General features: G+C 38.0%; 1 protein-coding gene across 1 annotated transcript in view; it reads right to left on the reverse strand.

Moving 5' to 3' along the window:
- LOC110028030 (serine/threonine-protein kinase HT1-like) overlaps positions 1–16,593 on the reverse strand; it is a 94,183-nt gene that overhangs the window by 21,078 nt on the left and 56,512 nt on the right. Inside the window, exons 3-4 of the mRNA XM_020729730.1 lie at positions 11,712–11,908; positions 11,393–11,567 (exon numbers count right to left, since the gene is read on the reverse strand). Coding sequence (XP_020585389.1) covers positions 11,393–11,567; positions 11,712–11,908 — 372 coding nt within the window. The remainder of the gene's footprint in view (positions 1–11,392; positions 11,568–11,711; positions 11,909–16,593) is intronic.

A 16,593-nucleotide genomic window follows, 5' to 3' on the forward strand; every position in this document is an offset into this window, starting at 1 on the left:
GGAATAAAGACAGTTGGTTAGACTGGTAGATGCCCCATTACTTTGAAAAATGGAAAATATGTGTCGCTATCAGATTCTCGAAAAAGTTGGAGACCAGAGTGGTAGGAGTGCTGAAGGTTCAACCATGTTTCATTGCATTGCGGGCGCGCCAAGTTGGGCACCAATTTATAGTAGACAAAGATGGGCCAAGATTGTCCTTGCCCCTAAAAATAAGAAACTGAATCAAAATTTGCAGCAAATTGAAGGTCGGTAGAAAGATTCCCCAAAGCAAAAGTTTATCTTCGGCAGCACTAAAAGTTTTACACCTTCCCATAGTAAAATCAATATTCTCAGGTTCCCCGCAGCCTCAAGGGCAGTTTAAGTCCTCCTGAAGTCCCCATCTATTCAGCCAACAGTAAGTTGGTAACGCATCAAGGCTGATACGCCACCAAAAAGTCCTTTCACGTGGATGGACTTTCCAGTTTCTTAAGCCTTTTAAAGCTGGAATTGGGATTACCATGCATAGCATCAAATGCGAGGGCTGTAAAAGTTTTACCGGCTAAAGGTTGAATAAGTTCCACCTGCTCATGCATGAGTTGCAGATGCAGCTTTATATTGGAAATTTTGGTGCATAATTCAACACCAAAAATTTGTTGTGACTGAAGGACATTCCAGTTAGAATCCTGAACGAGAGAATCCACTAAAAGATCGTCACAAGCATTGATATTAACGAAGGATAGCCATTTGGTAAAAGGCGTCTCAAAAACCATGCATGATTAATCACGTTCAAGTCTCTGCCGTTGGCAATCTTCCAGCGAACAATATTATTGAGTGGGCGGGCCCTAGTGGTGATTACCTTCCAAGCTATGGAATCTCTGCGTTTGGATGTAGAATCCCAAATATAGAGCCCATACTTCGGTTCCAATATTTGGTGCAATAAAGAGATCCGGTTGGAAATATAATCCCATGCCATGCGTGCTTGCAGTGGCCCCATCCATTTAGTGGGGGCGTGAAACGCCAGCCCTCAGGAATCCAAAGGCATGCAGAACCTTTCTCAGGCCATCTAATGTAGACCCAATGTGGGAAAGGCTCTGCATTAGATGGCCTGGGAAAGGCTCTGCATGCCTTTGGATGAGAGGAGGTTCTAGTTGCTGGTAGGTGGCCGATCCAGAAAGATAGAGGGCTCCTTGGATATAGTGATTGGAGAAATATTTACAGGGGTTAGATGAAGAATGGTATCCAATAAATCAAGCTCCCTCACATTTGAGAAAGTGACAGGGAACTAGGGAACACTTTCAAATAAGCACTTGCATAGAATTTATTTGTGATATGATTAAGACACTGATGATCTTTTTGATTGGTAGAATATCCGAGGAAGACACATTTTATAGACTTGAAATCAAGCTTACTACGATTAAGAGTAGTGTTTCGAACAAAGGTTATACTATACACCCAGAAATTTTGGGTTCAAGAGCGGTGAAGAACCGATAGGTAGGGGTGTCTGACATCAAGACAACTAATGAAGTTTTGAAGGTACGAATTTTTGCGAGGATTTTATTGATTTTATGGAAGTGTTAGTTTTTTCTCTCAGCGACTTTATTTTGTTGAGGATTGTCCTTATACGGGCTATGATAAAGGACGTCCTTACTTAAAATAACTCAACTAAAAAGAGTTAAAAAATTCACAGTCATTGCCAGTTCGAAAGATATGAATTTAAGTATTAAATTGGGTCAAAAAGAGAGAACTTTATAAAGTGACCGCAACTTCGATTTATTTTTTAAGATATAGAGCCACAATATTTGAGTGTAGTCATGAATTAGGGTAAGGAATCTCCATTAATTAGTGTAGTTGGGAGTACGAGAGTCCCGACAAATCACTATGAATAAGGAAAAGAGAATGAAAGGTGTATAAGCATGGGACAAATAAGGAATGCGGTGATCTTTAACTAATTGATAAATTTCACATTTAAAGTTAGCAATATTTTTATTAGTAAACATCGACGGATACAATTGCTTTAAATATTGAGAATTAGGATGACCCCAACGATAATGCAAAAATGTAACAGGAAATTCAGTGGATCGATAAAAACTGCAACTACTAGGAGAAGTGTCCTCGTTCTCTCTTAGAAGAAGTAAAGCTCATGTATTCGTTTAGCAGTTCCAATCACCCTCTCAAAATGATGATCCTGAAAGACCAACATTAGGAAAAAAAATGTGCAATGCAATTCATGTCATGTGTCAGCTTACTAACAAATAATATGTTACATTGCAATAGAGGTACATGTAACACAGATTCCAGTATTAAATCGGTTGTTAATACAAACGATTCTTTACTAGCAATAAGAGTTACAGGAGACATCAACAATTTTAACAATATCATTCCCAGAGCATGGATAATATGACGAGAGTACTTGAAAGCATCCATTCATGTTGTCTGTGGCACTTGAATCAATGATCCATAGGCTAGAACAAGAAGTGAGTGTCATAGGAATGATACCTTGATGGATGTGGGAGGTTAACGAGCCAGAAGTGAACTAATTGAATTCAAGCGGCTTGATTAAATGTTCTTTCTGGCTCTTAAGAGAACCAAGTGATTCTAGAGTGTTCCGAGAGGGAGTTAGTTGTACCATAGAAGATTTAGATGTCGTAGTTAGAGCCTTGACAGAGGAAGATTTGGTTGAAGGTTTGTATATTAGTTTCCCATGGAGTTTTAACACATTTCTCAAGTATGATTAGGTTTATGATAGTAATCACAAGTGACCCAGTGGCTCAAGGACGATTTGATGAGTGTTGAATACTATTAGTCACCAAGTTAGATGATTCCACTGAACTGGAAGTGTCGAGCATGATAACTCTCCGACTCTCTCCGCGTCGAATTTCTGTGAATGCACCACGAGCAGGAGGGTGATCCCAGCAAAGGATATGACCCCGGACTTCTTCAAGGTCTTTTTTAAGACCTACCAATAATTAGTACATGAAATATTTTTCGACAATTTTCTCAAAAAGGGAAAGATCTACGAGTGATTCCCACATGTAGTCATAAAAGAAATTGCATTCCATCCATAAGGCCACCAAATCATTGTAGTACGGGGTCACTCTCCTCGATCATGTTTCGCCTATGGATCTGCTTAGAAACCTCATAAAGTTGGTTGTAGTTTCGTACATCTAAATAGGTGTCTCGGACTGTAGTCCATAAAACACTGACAGAAGAAGGAAACATATACGAACAACCAATCGCAGTCTCCATGGAGTTACTCAGCCACAACATGACAATGGAATTCTCCAGTTCTCATGTTTCATACATCGGGCCAGTTTTAGGAGGCTCGCGAGTCATTCCCGTGAGATAGCCGAACTTCTCACACCCCTTGACGAACAAAGACATGGCTTGAAACCATTGAGGAAAATTAGAACGTTCAATTTATGGGTGGTGATTAGAAAGTTGATGTGATTTTCAGGTCCTTAAGTCTATGGAGTAATTGAGATCGGCGTCGACCCTCCGGTGGACTCAAGAACACCATCGGGGGAGAAGGCTCAGAGGTGAAAGAATCCACCATGATTCCAACTGAGTCAAATGTGATATAGAGTTGTCGAGACATAGGAAGATCTGGAAGGCAGGACAAAAGGACCCTGCAGCTTGGAAAGAGCCCTGGAAACACTAGCCAGGGAAAAACAGGCCGACTGGAGAAAGGACTGACGTGCTGAAGGGTTCTCCGAAGGCTGGAAACTACCGTCAGCAAGCCAAGAAAGACACTGGCGGCTGAAGGTTTGTTGTTAGGCTAGCGGCAGAGTAGAGGCGCTAGAACCAGCATATGGCTGGCGGCTGGGTCTGAATATGATGGCAGGAAAGACAACAGAGAGAACCTATTTTTTGGCCAACGACATAGCTCCTACAGGGAAAGACCTGTAGGCGGCAGGTTGCTGGCGGATAGGATTGAAGCTCTTAGGGTTCCAACTAGGGCTCTGGTACCATGTTAACTTTTGAAAATAGAGCTTGATTCTTTGATGGATAGGAAAAAGTGTATAAATATATATTATAAGACAAATAATAAGAAAGACATAAATTTAGAATAGATCAACTAGGAAATACATAAATATGGAAACGATAAAATAAAAGAAGTAAATAAAAGCTAATAGTAATTACAGCAGAAATTAGCCAAATAATTAAGCCTGAAAGTTAGGCTAATAATTCTAATACCTTTCATTAGCCTATCTTCTAAGTAAATGAAATCTATAGTTTCAAATTCTACTGCTTGTGCTTTGGGTCGTAATATTTATGTTGTCGATCCTCAATGCTTTCATCTGTCTCCGATTAATATGATTTTCTCTGTGGCATCATCAAATAACTCTGGACCAAACATTTTGAATTCAACTTCAACTCAACTGAGTGGAGTTCTGCATATACAACGCTTCATAAGGAGTTATTTAAATACCGGACTGATAACTATTATTGTAGGCAAACTATATCATAGGATTGTGATCTTCCCAACTGCCTCTAAAGTCGAGAACACACAGCCTTAATAGATCTTGCAATGCTCGAATTGTTCGTCGGTTTGTGGATGAAATGTTGTGCTAAAATGCAATTACGCACTCAAATCTTCATGAACATTTTTCCACAACCTAAACGTGAATCTTGAGTCTTTGTCAAACATAATAATTTTTGAAATTCCATGTAATTTGGTAATTTCTTGACATTTAATCTAGCCAACTTTTCCATAGAATCGATCTACTTGATTGGTGAGAAGTGAGCTGACTTGGATAGCTTGTCCATAATAACCCCAAATGTTGTCGTGAGTCAGTCTGCATCTAGGAATTCCAATAACAAAATCTATAGCAATTTCTTCTCATTTACTTTCAGAAATCGGCAATGCTTGAAGCAATCCACTTGGTCACTATTGCTCAGTCTTTATAATCTGACAAGCTTGACATTGAGATACATATTCAACATCTTTCTTCATACTTGACCATTAGAATGTCAACTTCAAATCGTTGTACATTTTTGTGCTGCCTGGATGAAGAGTTACATGTAGAATTTCCTGTCTAAAATCAAACTCAGTAAGTACCCAGAATTGCAGCTTATTTCTGATTACCATTTTCATTAACGATCAGATCTGACCTGATTCCTGATCGACATTGCTTCAAGAGTTTCAAATATTCTCTATTTTCTTTCTGATCTACCTTGACTTTATCTATCCAATTTGGTTGCACTATCAACTGATGTAAATTCAGACTATCTCTTGTTCTTCTGATTTCCAACAATAATGTATCAATTTCTTTGATCAATTTTGAACTCTAAGTGATAATCGAGCTTGTATTACATGTGCATTTATGGCTTAAAGCATCAACAACATCTATTTTGTGGGGACAATACTTTATATACAGATCATAGTCTTTGATTAGCTCTAACCATATTTTTTCCTCAAATTCAGCACTTTCTGTGTGAAAATATACTTAAGACATTGATGATATGTGAATACTTCACATTTCACACAATCTAAGTAATGTCATCAAATCTTCAAAGAAAACATCACAATAGCTAACTCTAAGTTATTTGTCGGATTGCTCCTTTTATGTGACTTCAATTGTCTAGATGCACAGGATATCACCTTTCTATTTTACATTAGAACACAACCCATACCTCCTAATGCCGCGCCACTATAAATTTGAAATCCTTTCGTGCCTGATGGAAGAGCTAAAACTGAAAGTGGTCATAGGGTTCTTCATTTCTTGAAAACTGTGCACATTCTACAGTTCAATCAAATTGTACATTTTTCCTCATCAGCTCAGACAACAGCATAGCTATCTGAGAAAAACCTTCGACAAACCTTCTCTAATATCCTATCAATCAAGAAATTGTGCACGTCTGTAACATTCTTTCGATTAAGTCATTCCACAATTGCATTCACTTTCTGAGCAACTACTAAAATTCCTTGGTCACAGATAATGTGTCCAAAAAATGCAATATTTCGCATTCAAAATTCACATTTCAAAAATTTTACATATAATTTATTTTGTCTCAACAACTCTAATACAATCCTCAAATGCTTAACATGATCATCATTAGCTCTTGAATATATTAGAATATCATCAATAAAAATAATAACATATCACATACGACTTGAAAATTTGATTCATCAAGTTCGTGAAAACTGCAGAAGCACTGGTTAAATAGAAATGCAATACTAAGAACTCATAATGATCATACCTAGTCCTGAAAGTTGTCTTGGTCATATCTGCCTCCTTCAATTTGACCTAATAATATCCTGACCTCAATTCAATTCGAAAAAATTCCATTGCACATTTTAATTGATCAAATAGATCATCAAACCTAGGCAAAGGATACTCGTTTTTAATTGTCACCTTGTTTAGCTCTCAGTAATCAATACATAGCCGCATTGATTCATCTTTCTTCTTGACAAATAAAACTGGAGCACTCCACAGTGAATTACTTGGTCTAATAAATCCCTTATTTATCACTTCTTGCAATTGACATTTCAATTCTTATAATTCCTTTGAAGCAATCATGTAAGGAGATTTGAATATTGCAGACATTCTCAGTTGTGCATCAATATCAAATTCAGCTTTTCATTCTAGCGGTAGCCTTGGACATTCTTCAAGAAATACATCAGGAGATTCCGAAACCACTAGAATATTTTTCAATTCTTGTACAGCTTCATTCAATACTTCTAAGTTTGCCAAAAATACATGTTCACCGCTTCGCAATTACTATTCAACTTCTATTGCACTATTCAGGGAAGATTGTATATTTCGATCACATATGATATAACGTTTTCCAGCATTCAATTGTAGCAAAATGTTTTCCAACCAAATTCATCCGCAAAATGCACTACTCAATTTTTGCCGGCAATTTCTTATCATAAAAATGAACATGCACTACACATTTTTTGTTGGCGTAAAAAAAAACTTCACGAGGGAATAGCAACACACAAAATAGGAGTAAAATTCATAATATCAACATGTAAACAGACAACAAACTTATCAGAAATAATAGAATGCAATGCACCTGAATTAAATAGAAATATGATCAAATTGATTAAGAATTAGGAGCGTATGTGTAACCACTTTTCTCAGATTCTTTGACTTCTTGAGGGATAACTGCCAAAACTCGTGTTTTTACCGGTTGTTCAATTCTGCGCTCTAAAGTTTTATCATTTGCTTGCACTAAAGGCTTTCCCAAAAATTGAGTTCTACTGAGCTGAGTGCCTTTCAAAATTTTCCTGCGATGTCCCTATCCCCGGATTGTCTGTAATTTGTTGTCTCTCTTATTCCTTGTGGACAATTCCTATGAGAATGCTTTGGTTGTCCAGATTTGCAATACTTTCCTAATCCCATTAAACACTGCCCAAAGTGTCTTTTTCTATATTTTTCACAAACTGAATTTTTTGGTTGGGGCTACTTCTGCTTACCTTCTAATTTAATTTCTTGCTCTGAAATTCTTCTTGTTTGCCAAAGTCTTTTCTTTTGCTTGCCTGAAGTTGTCATCTCGACTGAAAAAGTTTAACTCATTTTCAATTTTTCTAGTTTTTTCAACAAGTACTACAAAATCACAGATTTCAAATTTATTCAATGCCGGCATCAACTGATCTGTGAGACCGTGCAGAATTCCGTGACACTTTCCTCCTGGGTGCTGACATGGTGAGGGGCATTTCTAGAAAGAGATGTGAATTATGCCTCATATTATATAACTGTCCTGGACCCTTGAATTAGATTAAAAAACCTATTTTGCAATGCTAATCTGGCTGAATAAGACAATCTTTGAAGACAAAGTCATCCCATTGAATTTGTGGAAAAGATGTCAGAGCCAACTTTTCTCTATACTGCATCTGCTTCCATATTTCTGCCTCACCTAACTTGAAAGTGTATAGCATCACTCTCCGATCTTCAAAACAAATCATATCGTCCAAAATTTTTTTGAACTTCAGGAGCCGATCTTCAGCAATTGTAGAGTCACTAGCACCCTTAAATGTTGGTGGCTTGAAAACTGAAACATTTTCAAATGTCTATCAACCTTATTCCCCGTGTTCAACAATTGGCCCTGTACTGGTGGATGATCTTTCAATAACAGTCAATTTTTTTAACTTGTCATATCAATTGCACTATGCCCCTTAACTCAGTTGCTTAGATTTCCTCGTTTGCTCTGATCTGATTTTAATTTTTATTCAAAACATTTTCAGATGTTACTTGCTCTGCACTTGGCCTAACAGACTGCTCCTCCATACTTTTTGATTCTTCTCCAAACATGTTTGTTTATATTAGCACAATTTATCATTTAAATACAATTTATCATATAAAAACCATATTGAACACGCATGATAACTAAAGTCGTGTGGGTTACTCTTCCTAGATTCATCAACATATAGCCCCATATAAATTAACTCATAACTAATCTCATTATTACTTATTCTAAATCAAAACGTTTCCATCATTCTCTTAATCCAATAACTATGCTCTGATACTACTTTCAATCACACCTCAGCCGACCATTAAAAAGGGAGTCAGTTGGGATGTGACACCTTATGGAGTCCCATGGGTCTACTCTTACTGCTTGATCCTCGAGTTGAACTCTGCCTAGAAGGTGTAGCAGTCATCTAGTGATAGTACTACTTCTCCACTTTCAAAGCTAGAGTACGTATATCATTTAAGAGCTGATACAGTTTTAGATGCACCACATTAGTGATAGATGACCTCAATCTCCTAAGATATCTCTCCATAGTCCGCTCCTCTAGTTCCATAAACTAACATATTAACATGAGTTAATCAAATTCAACAGTGTACTCCTCCACAGAAGAATCTCTGACTCAAAGTTGTTGAGTTTTAAAGAAAATGTACTGTCCAAAATATGAGCGAAAGTATTTATTATGTATCTCCCTTCTCACCTTTAACCATATGATGATCTTACTATGCCCTTCCTGTTATCAAAGATGCTTAAGGGTTTCCAACAAAGAAGCATCCTTTCTAAGCATGATGGTTGTCAATTTAACTCATTTATCCCAAAAAATAACATTTTACTCAAAACTTGATCCATTATTTAGATCCACTCAATGAATTCATCCAAATCAAAACGTCCGCTAAAATCTGACAAATCAAGCTTTTGTCCGTGTCCATGTCCTAGTTATCTTCATTTCCACCCTTCCCCCTTACTACCATCAACCCAGACAGCACTCGCGCATCGTCCACTGTCTTCCTAATTGATGTCCCACCCCGAGGAAACCAGTGCCTTGCTGATTTTTGCTTGTGAAACATCTTTTCCACCACATCACCACCTTCCTAACCTTCACAGACCGCCACTACCAGCTGGGATCCACCCATGTTGAGTGTTTGTGTCGTGTCAGTTGCTATTTTCTATTTCATTATTGAGTAATAATTTTTGCTTTTCCTACTATGATTTCGGTTAACTTCAGTATCCTTTCCATATATCAACAAGCATTAAAAAATATTCATAATATCAAGCAAAGCTAAATGTATCAATCTAGTTGATGTAAAAAGTTAAGAAAAATTTAAAAAAAAAATTGAATTTCATGTCATTAATAAGGTCAAAACCAGCAAATTAAAATATCTAGTCGAAGAATTGTTTGTCACTAATTAGCTTATGAGCTCATGTAATAAAAAGATTTGCGTAGGTTGAGTTAGTTAAGTAGAAAGTCAAGGCATAGCACGTCAAAAATTAAGAATGAACCACTCATATAACAACTTCATTAATTATATCACAAAATTTGTACAGAACTCCCGAGGCTTCTTCTTTTTTCTTTATCAATTAGAGATAAAATTTATCATTTTCTACTCATGTTTTATAATCTCGCCAATCCAACATGGCTTCAGATTGCTCGATTCTCTGTCAACAGGAGCTAAGAGATTGAGAACTAGCAATTCCGGAACCTTAACAAGTGACACAGCTGCTACCATAATCAAAGACGCCTACCTTATTACTGCAACTGCCGGCATCTGTATCAGACAATAAATGAGACCTCTTGTACCCACCCAATCCCTATACTTGTACATAATTTTTCCACAGATAATGAATTCATGAATTCTACTCTTGTTTAAAATGCCAGAATGGGATTCCTCCATCTTCAACACCATCAGGTGCTCAACATAGGCATCAATTTTGTAATCGGCATTGGAATTCTAGAAGCAGCAGCTCTGATTCTCTTGTCACTAGCACCGTGGCCGCTCAGAGCTTGGTACGAGTAGAAGCTCCTATTACAAGTTGGGCATTGGTATCTGCTACCCAATTTTGCTTCTTTGATTCCCAATTTGACTCCATACACATTCAAGTGGCTTCCTTTTCATCAATCCCTCCCTTTTCTTCCCAAATTCAACAAAAGTTAGAATCTTCAAAGTGCTCCAAATCGAAGTCTCTGAAAGCACTTGACCGGTTTGTCTTTCTCCTATGGCCTCCAATTACTTGTCAGACAGCTGAAGAGGCTGTTGCAACGACTGACTATGGTATTTGGAGGGAGGAGAGTGATGGGGGTGCTATAAAGGGTGTTCTTAGAATGAAAAACAAAAAGGAGAGGAAAGTCACGCTTGGGGGGGCAATATGCTAAACGCAAGATATTGTGCTCCCACTATGCAGCGAGAAATCGCGCTCCCACTATTCCAATCGCGACAAACACAAGCTTGCAAAATCCTGGATGCATGTAGGATGTGCTACCAGTTGCAAGGGATAATCACGAGAGAGAAAGCACTCCTGGGAGGTTGTGCAGTGGCGGGAAGCATTGGCGCGGGAAGCATTGGCGCGGCAAGCTCGCAAGGGCAATAATGGCGAGATAAATCTTGTGTATTCGAAATTCTAAAGAAATGAGGGATTTTAAAGTCACAAAAAAAGTATTGTTTTTGCAAATTATGAGAACCTCAAAGTAATGGACCGCATTGTATTTCCTTCACACCAAACAAATAAAAAATTAAAATAAATGCAAGTAAAATACAATGCACTCTCTTTTCTGCTGACCAAATAGCCCCTTAATATGGAATGAAATTTTCTCCAAATTAGAATATCTATTGGATAAAAGGTTTCAAAGTTTTCATGCAAGGAAGAAAATAGAAAAAGAAATTACCATCTCTCCGTGCCGAACAAGACTTCAAGCAATCGCATTTTAACCGAGCACTCCTAGAAATCCCTTCTATCGAAAGAACTTTTGCTTCTTTGCTTTCTAGTAATGTTCAACGGTGTATATATTTATTTTCTTTTTCAAAAAGCAATTTTCTTCCAATGCTTGTTGTGTGTACGCATTATAATATATTTTTTGTTTGAAAGAAAAGAGAATGTAAAGTGAACTACTGGTACAACAAAAAGTAATGCATAAGAAGTGAACAGCATAAATGATTTCAGAATTAGGAAGTTAATGATCTGAAAGGAATGGAAAGTGCAGAAGTTTCATTTAAAGATGCTATACCTCGGGTGCCATGTAACCCAGAGTTCCTGTTTCCCCGGTCATGTCATTAGGATTTTGAGCCTCAATACGAGCAACACCAAAATCAGCAATTTTTACTGTTCTTGTCTTATCCAAAAGCATATTCTCAGTCTTAACATCTCTATGCACAATCTTCTTTGAATGAAGATAGCTTAGCCTGCAGTGGCAAGTGTGAACTGCTTTTAAGCAGGAAAGGAAAAAGAATCTTTCAGACATACTGACCCACATAACTGTATTAAAATACAAAATCAAAAATTCAGTTTACAGGAAAGAAATGAACTTAAACTAACGATTTACTAACCCTCTTGCAAGATCAAGCGCCAACTGTATGACAACATTGAAAGTTAGCTTTCTTCTTCGATTTTTTATAAGAAATGATTTAAGTGCCCCCCCAGGAAGATACTCCACAACGACACAGCAGATATTGCTAGGCATGCCAAGTTGGCCATTTTCAGTTTGTATGTTTAGTTCACTAGCACCCATTAGAGCTCCTATGAACTGCAAAACAAGTTCGAAATGAGTTATAGTGCTAAACAAATGTGGTATTAGTACAATGATCTATTGATGGGATTAGCTTAAATGAGCTAATATATGCAGGACAATGATTAAAAATAGATAAATGAAAGTAACAGCTCATCTGGTGTGAGAATGCACTTTCATGCTATTCAATTATTTTGCAGGAATATGATGGTATTTCTAATCTGGTGTGAGAATGCACTTTCATGCTATTCAATTATTTTGCAGGAATATGATGGTATTTCTATATGTTGGCAGATCAGAGCACATAAAGGCAGCAAAGAGAATTGAAAAGTATAGAGGATGGCAGAGTTATCATTTCAGCAATTTATGTCAACTTAAAATATCAGAAGGTATATTGAATGTTCTAGCTAAACTGCACAGGCTATGACGGGAAAACATGTGCTTCCAAGAACATAAGAGAAATAAAATTTGTAATGTAAAATGAGGCACTAGCTACGCCTCAGTTGGCGGAAAGCTTACCGTGAAGCAAGTCGTTAAGTCATATAAGTCTGTGTCAAGTAATAATGCGATTAAAGAGTACCGCGTATCGATCATAAGAGGAAAAAGCAAGTAATTATTCTGAAGAGCAAATCTCTAGTTTATTAAACGTCTAAATTTAGTTCATCGTGATCACAAATAAGAGATAAAGTTTTTTAAATCCTATACAAAAACAAAAACAAAAATAGCGAGGTTGGAAAACACAGAAAAAACAATACCAGAAAAATCTTATAATTCATCAAGATGGATGAGGTTTGCGCCCCAATGATTCAAGTATTGTGATGGTTTGTGGTATTCCTAGACTTTCCCCCACGTAAAAGTTATCAACAGGGGTAAGAGGTACTCTTATGCCTATGCAAAAGTCAAAAGAAGACTAAAATCCATAAATTTGATGCTCCTTCAATCCACATGGTAGCTCGCAGATTTGTTTAGATCACCTTTCTAGGGTATAAAATCTAAATAGAATATGTTTATTCTTACCCGGATTTTGGGGTTAACTATTTTGTTGCTCTACGCAACAAGCAGGAATTACAGATCATGAAATATGTTAACATCCTAATTGGCTAAATCAGGAGCAAATGAAATTCTATGATTAACACAAGTTGAACACAAATTCCTAAGGAAAATGATACAGAGAAAGAAATCATCTGAGAAAACCACAAAAACCAATATTCATAAATCATAAAGGCGCAAGGGGGAATTCAAATACTCATGATAAAAAGAACACCAAAAAAATAATCCATCGAAAACATTGTTGCAAGTAGAACTAGAAAGTAAAAACTTACAAAATAATTTATTTCCTCTATCAAAGCAGTAAATCCTCCTCCCGTACAATTTCCTCTCTAAAAGAGATAACAAAATATAAAGTGGAAGGGATAGAACAGCTTTGACGACCTCATCCTTAAGAGAGGAAGACAGTCCTAAAGAAGAAGCTCTCTAACCCTCAAATCTATTGCTCTAGCCGTCTCCCAATGTCCAGCCTCCATCAAGATGTCATAAAGCATCATTTATATAGCCAAATCCTTAGATTAGCAAGAAAAAAATCTTTTCAAAAATATTTCCCGCTCTGTCGGCGTGGTCACGCTGCATTCCAGCGTGGTCATGCTAAGCACCAAGATCGAAAGGTGTGGTTACGCTCATCCTCTGAAGAGGTAGCGTGGTCACGCCGCTAGGGTCAGTAGGGTGGCGTGGTCCTGTCCCTTCTAAACATTGTCACGCCGCTTTTGACCGTTTTTTTTTTCTTATTTTATCTTGCTCTTAAATAAACGTACGACCTCCTGAAACCTGTACAACATCAAAAAAAAACTTCCACAAGTGCAAATCCATGATAAATAAGGCAAAATAACAAGTAAATGCAGAAATAAAAGAACGTAAAATTGACTCATGTCAACCGGTTCAAGTGGGTCACTCCTAGTAGTCCTAGGACTAATTATTTGTTTTTGTTAGCATCTTTAAGGTTAGTTTTTGTTGTGTTTGTTTCAAAACAGTCGTTAGCATCTCATTTCCCTTCTAAAGACCGTATGATACCGGAATAAACAACTATAATGGAAATACAAATATTATTGATGAAATTCAAATTGTTTACAACGACGCACCTCAACATAAATAATACAATCATGCAAATGAAGAAGACAATGACAACACTGTGCAAAATAAGAAAAGAAGTAACACAAAACACATAAATGTCTCTCTATAGAGGAGAGCGGCAACTCCGACTAGACTAGAAGGGTGCAAAGGTAGTGCTGGAAGATGACGGCTAACTGTTGGTGGTGTTGGAAATGGTGAGAGGAAGAAGATTGGAGGCCTGGTCAGCAACAGAAAAGGGCAGGGAGACCTGTGTGGTGGCTGTAAAGAGAGTGGAGAGAGGTTGCAGTGGCCCTGGACAGCAGTAAGCAATAGACGACGGCAGGAATAGATGTCCAGAGGTTGGACAGCAGCTAAACGAGGTGAGGGTGGACTGAACATCCCCAGGTGCCGGTGGGTTGGGCATTAGTTGAAACAGACCCTAGAGGGCTGGAGACAACAAAAACTGACCTGGAAAGGCTTATCGGCAGCAGGAAAGAGTTGGGAGGCCTGGACAGCGGCGAAATGGGTGGAAGGTGGCTTGCGCCTACTGGAATGAGGCTGGTGGCATGGACGACAACAGAGAATATAGTTTGTGGCTGTTGAAAGCGGGTCAGAGGGGACTGCGGAAGGATAAATATCTCGTCAGGGTTGAGCTACAACAGGAGCAATGCCAGAACTCTTAGAGACGGTCACCATCTCGGAAGAGTTACAACCGAAGCACATTCTCATTATTGGGTACATCCCCCGAGATGGAAGAACGCCTCAAATGCAACAACTGAAATAATCAATCATCAAAAACCTCCATACCCAAGGCAAACACAAAATAATATAAAGGATCCTGGCACAAAGAAATAGAAAGAATTTGAAATTGAGATAGAAGTGGAAGTTGGTAGAAAAATGTGGGCAATGAATTGGGAGGAATTGGAATTGGAAAGAAATTTAAAATTGTAAGGGGATAGAAAAGGCAAGCAAAAGAAGAGGAAGGAATTGAAATTGGATAGAAAAAGAAAAGGGATGGAATAGGAAAGGAGAGGGGAAGGGAAGGGCTGGCTCGAAGTACTGTAGTAGCTACAGTACAGCAGATCGGTAAGCTCCCACGACATTGTAGCAACAATAGTACATCAGGCCGGTAAGCTTTCAAATCACTGTATCCAGGGGTTCTGAGTAGTGCACCGACTGTATCTCGGACCTGAGGTGGTGTGTATCCTCTTACACCTTTCAACTACTTTTTCTTAAATTGATCCCACTTCATCTTTATCGCTGCCCCGTTGATGTTGCTCCTTGAACAGCAACCAAGCTAATGTCTATCCTTAGCCGCTGCCTCCAACTCCCGGCCCAACCATTCTAGCCACCCTCCCCCCTCCATACTACTTGTCGCCTACCTGAAACTAAATACCGACTATGTTCTCCCCTCCATACTAGAGGCCGCCTACCCATAAAAAGTATCATGATGTTTCCTTTCCCTCTATTCATGTTGTCTCCACCTTTCAAATCTCAGGCCTACAACACCTCTACCCTATATCCACGAAAATCTAATGTGTTGGTTTTTTTTTTTTTTTGGCAATTTCAAATTGCCATGTTGTTTTGGTAGTAATTTCATATTTAAATTCAGTAATACCGTTTGCCTTCCATTGGATGTTTGTTAAATTTTAATATCATTTAGTATCAGCGCTAGCCCAACCCTATTAACATCATAATGTTGTCAAAATATATCAATACTCAAACTCCATCCAAAATCATTCCACTTCGCTGAATTTTCAAATCAGCCATCTAAAAAATTTGTCCCACCCTATATCAACCTACTAAACTCGCTTTCACCTTCCAAACCTAAATTATTGTCATGCCACGGAGGAGATGCAATATAAAATATGTCTACATCAGCAAAAGCTCGAAGAAATTGAGGTAGGGACACATGGAGAGATTACAGTAAATCACGATAGGAAGATTCAAAGAGGTAGAGAAGAATCCCTTCCATTGGGATGATTCCGTTGAAGAAGAGAACGGGCCACAATGCTACCAAATTCAGTATCGGAGGAGTCCAAGGGATGGAGTGACTTTTAGAGCACAGAGACATGGGAGAGAAAGTAGACTTATCATATTTCTAGAAATATGAATATGAATGACTTCATTGAGTGGTGCAGACTGTTGAGATGATTTTATATTACAAGGATGTGCCAGCTAATAAGAGAGTGAAGTTTGTTGCCTTAAAGTAGAAGAGGAGTACCTCTTTGTTGTAGGAGAACCTGAAGAGAGTAAGACAGAAAGAAGATAGGAACAATATCACTACTTGGGAGAAGGTGAAAAAGGTCATGCAAAAGAACCTACACCTACACTACCACCAGGACATGTTCTTGAAGTTCCACCACCTAAAGCAGAGAGAGTTGTCCATAGAAGAGTTTACAACAAAGTTTGAGCAGCTCATGCTAAAATGTGAGCTGACAGAGCCAGAAGGGAACACTATAGCTAGATACTTGGGAGGTCTAATGCCAAGCATTAACAATGTTATCCAGCAACAACTGTATTGATAGTTGGTGATGTTCAAACCTTAGCACTGAATGTGGAGAGATGGTAAAAGCAAAGAAGGAACCCACTTTCAGTCA

This window comes from Phalaenopsis equestris, unplaced genomic scaffold, assembly GCF_001263595.1.
Source record: "Phalaenopsis equestris unplaced genomic scaffold, ASM126359v1 Scaffold000484, whole genome shotgun sequence".
Taxonomy (NCBI): domain Eukaryota; kingdom Viridiplantae; phylum Streptophyta; class Magnoliopsida; order Asparagales; family Orchidaceae; genus Phalaenopsis; species Phalaenopsis equestris.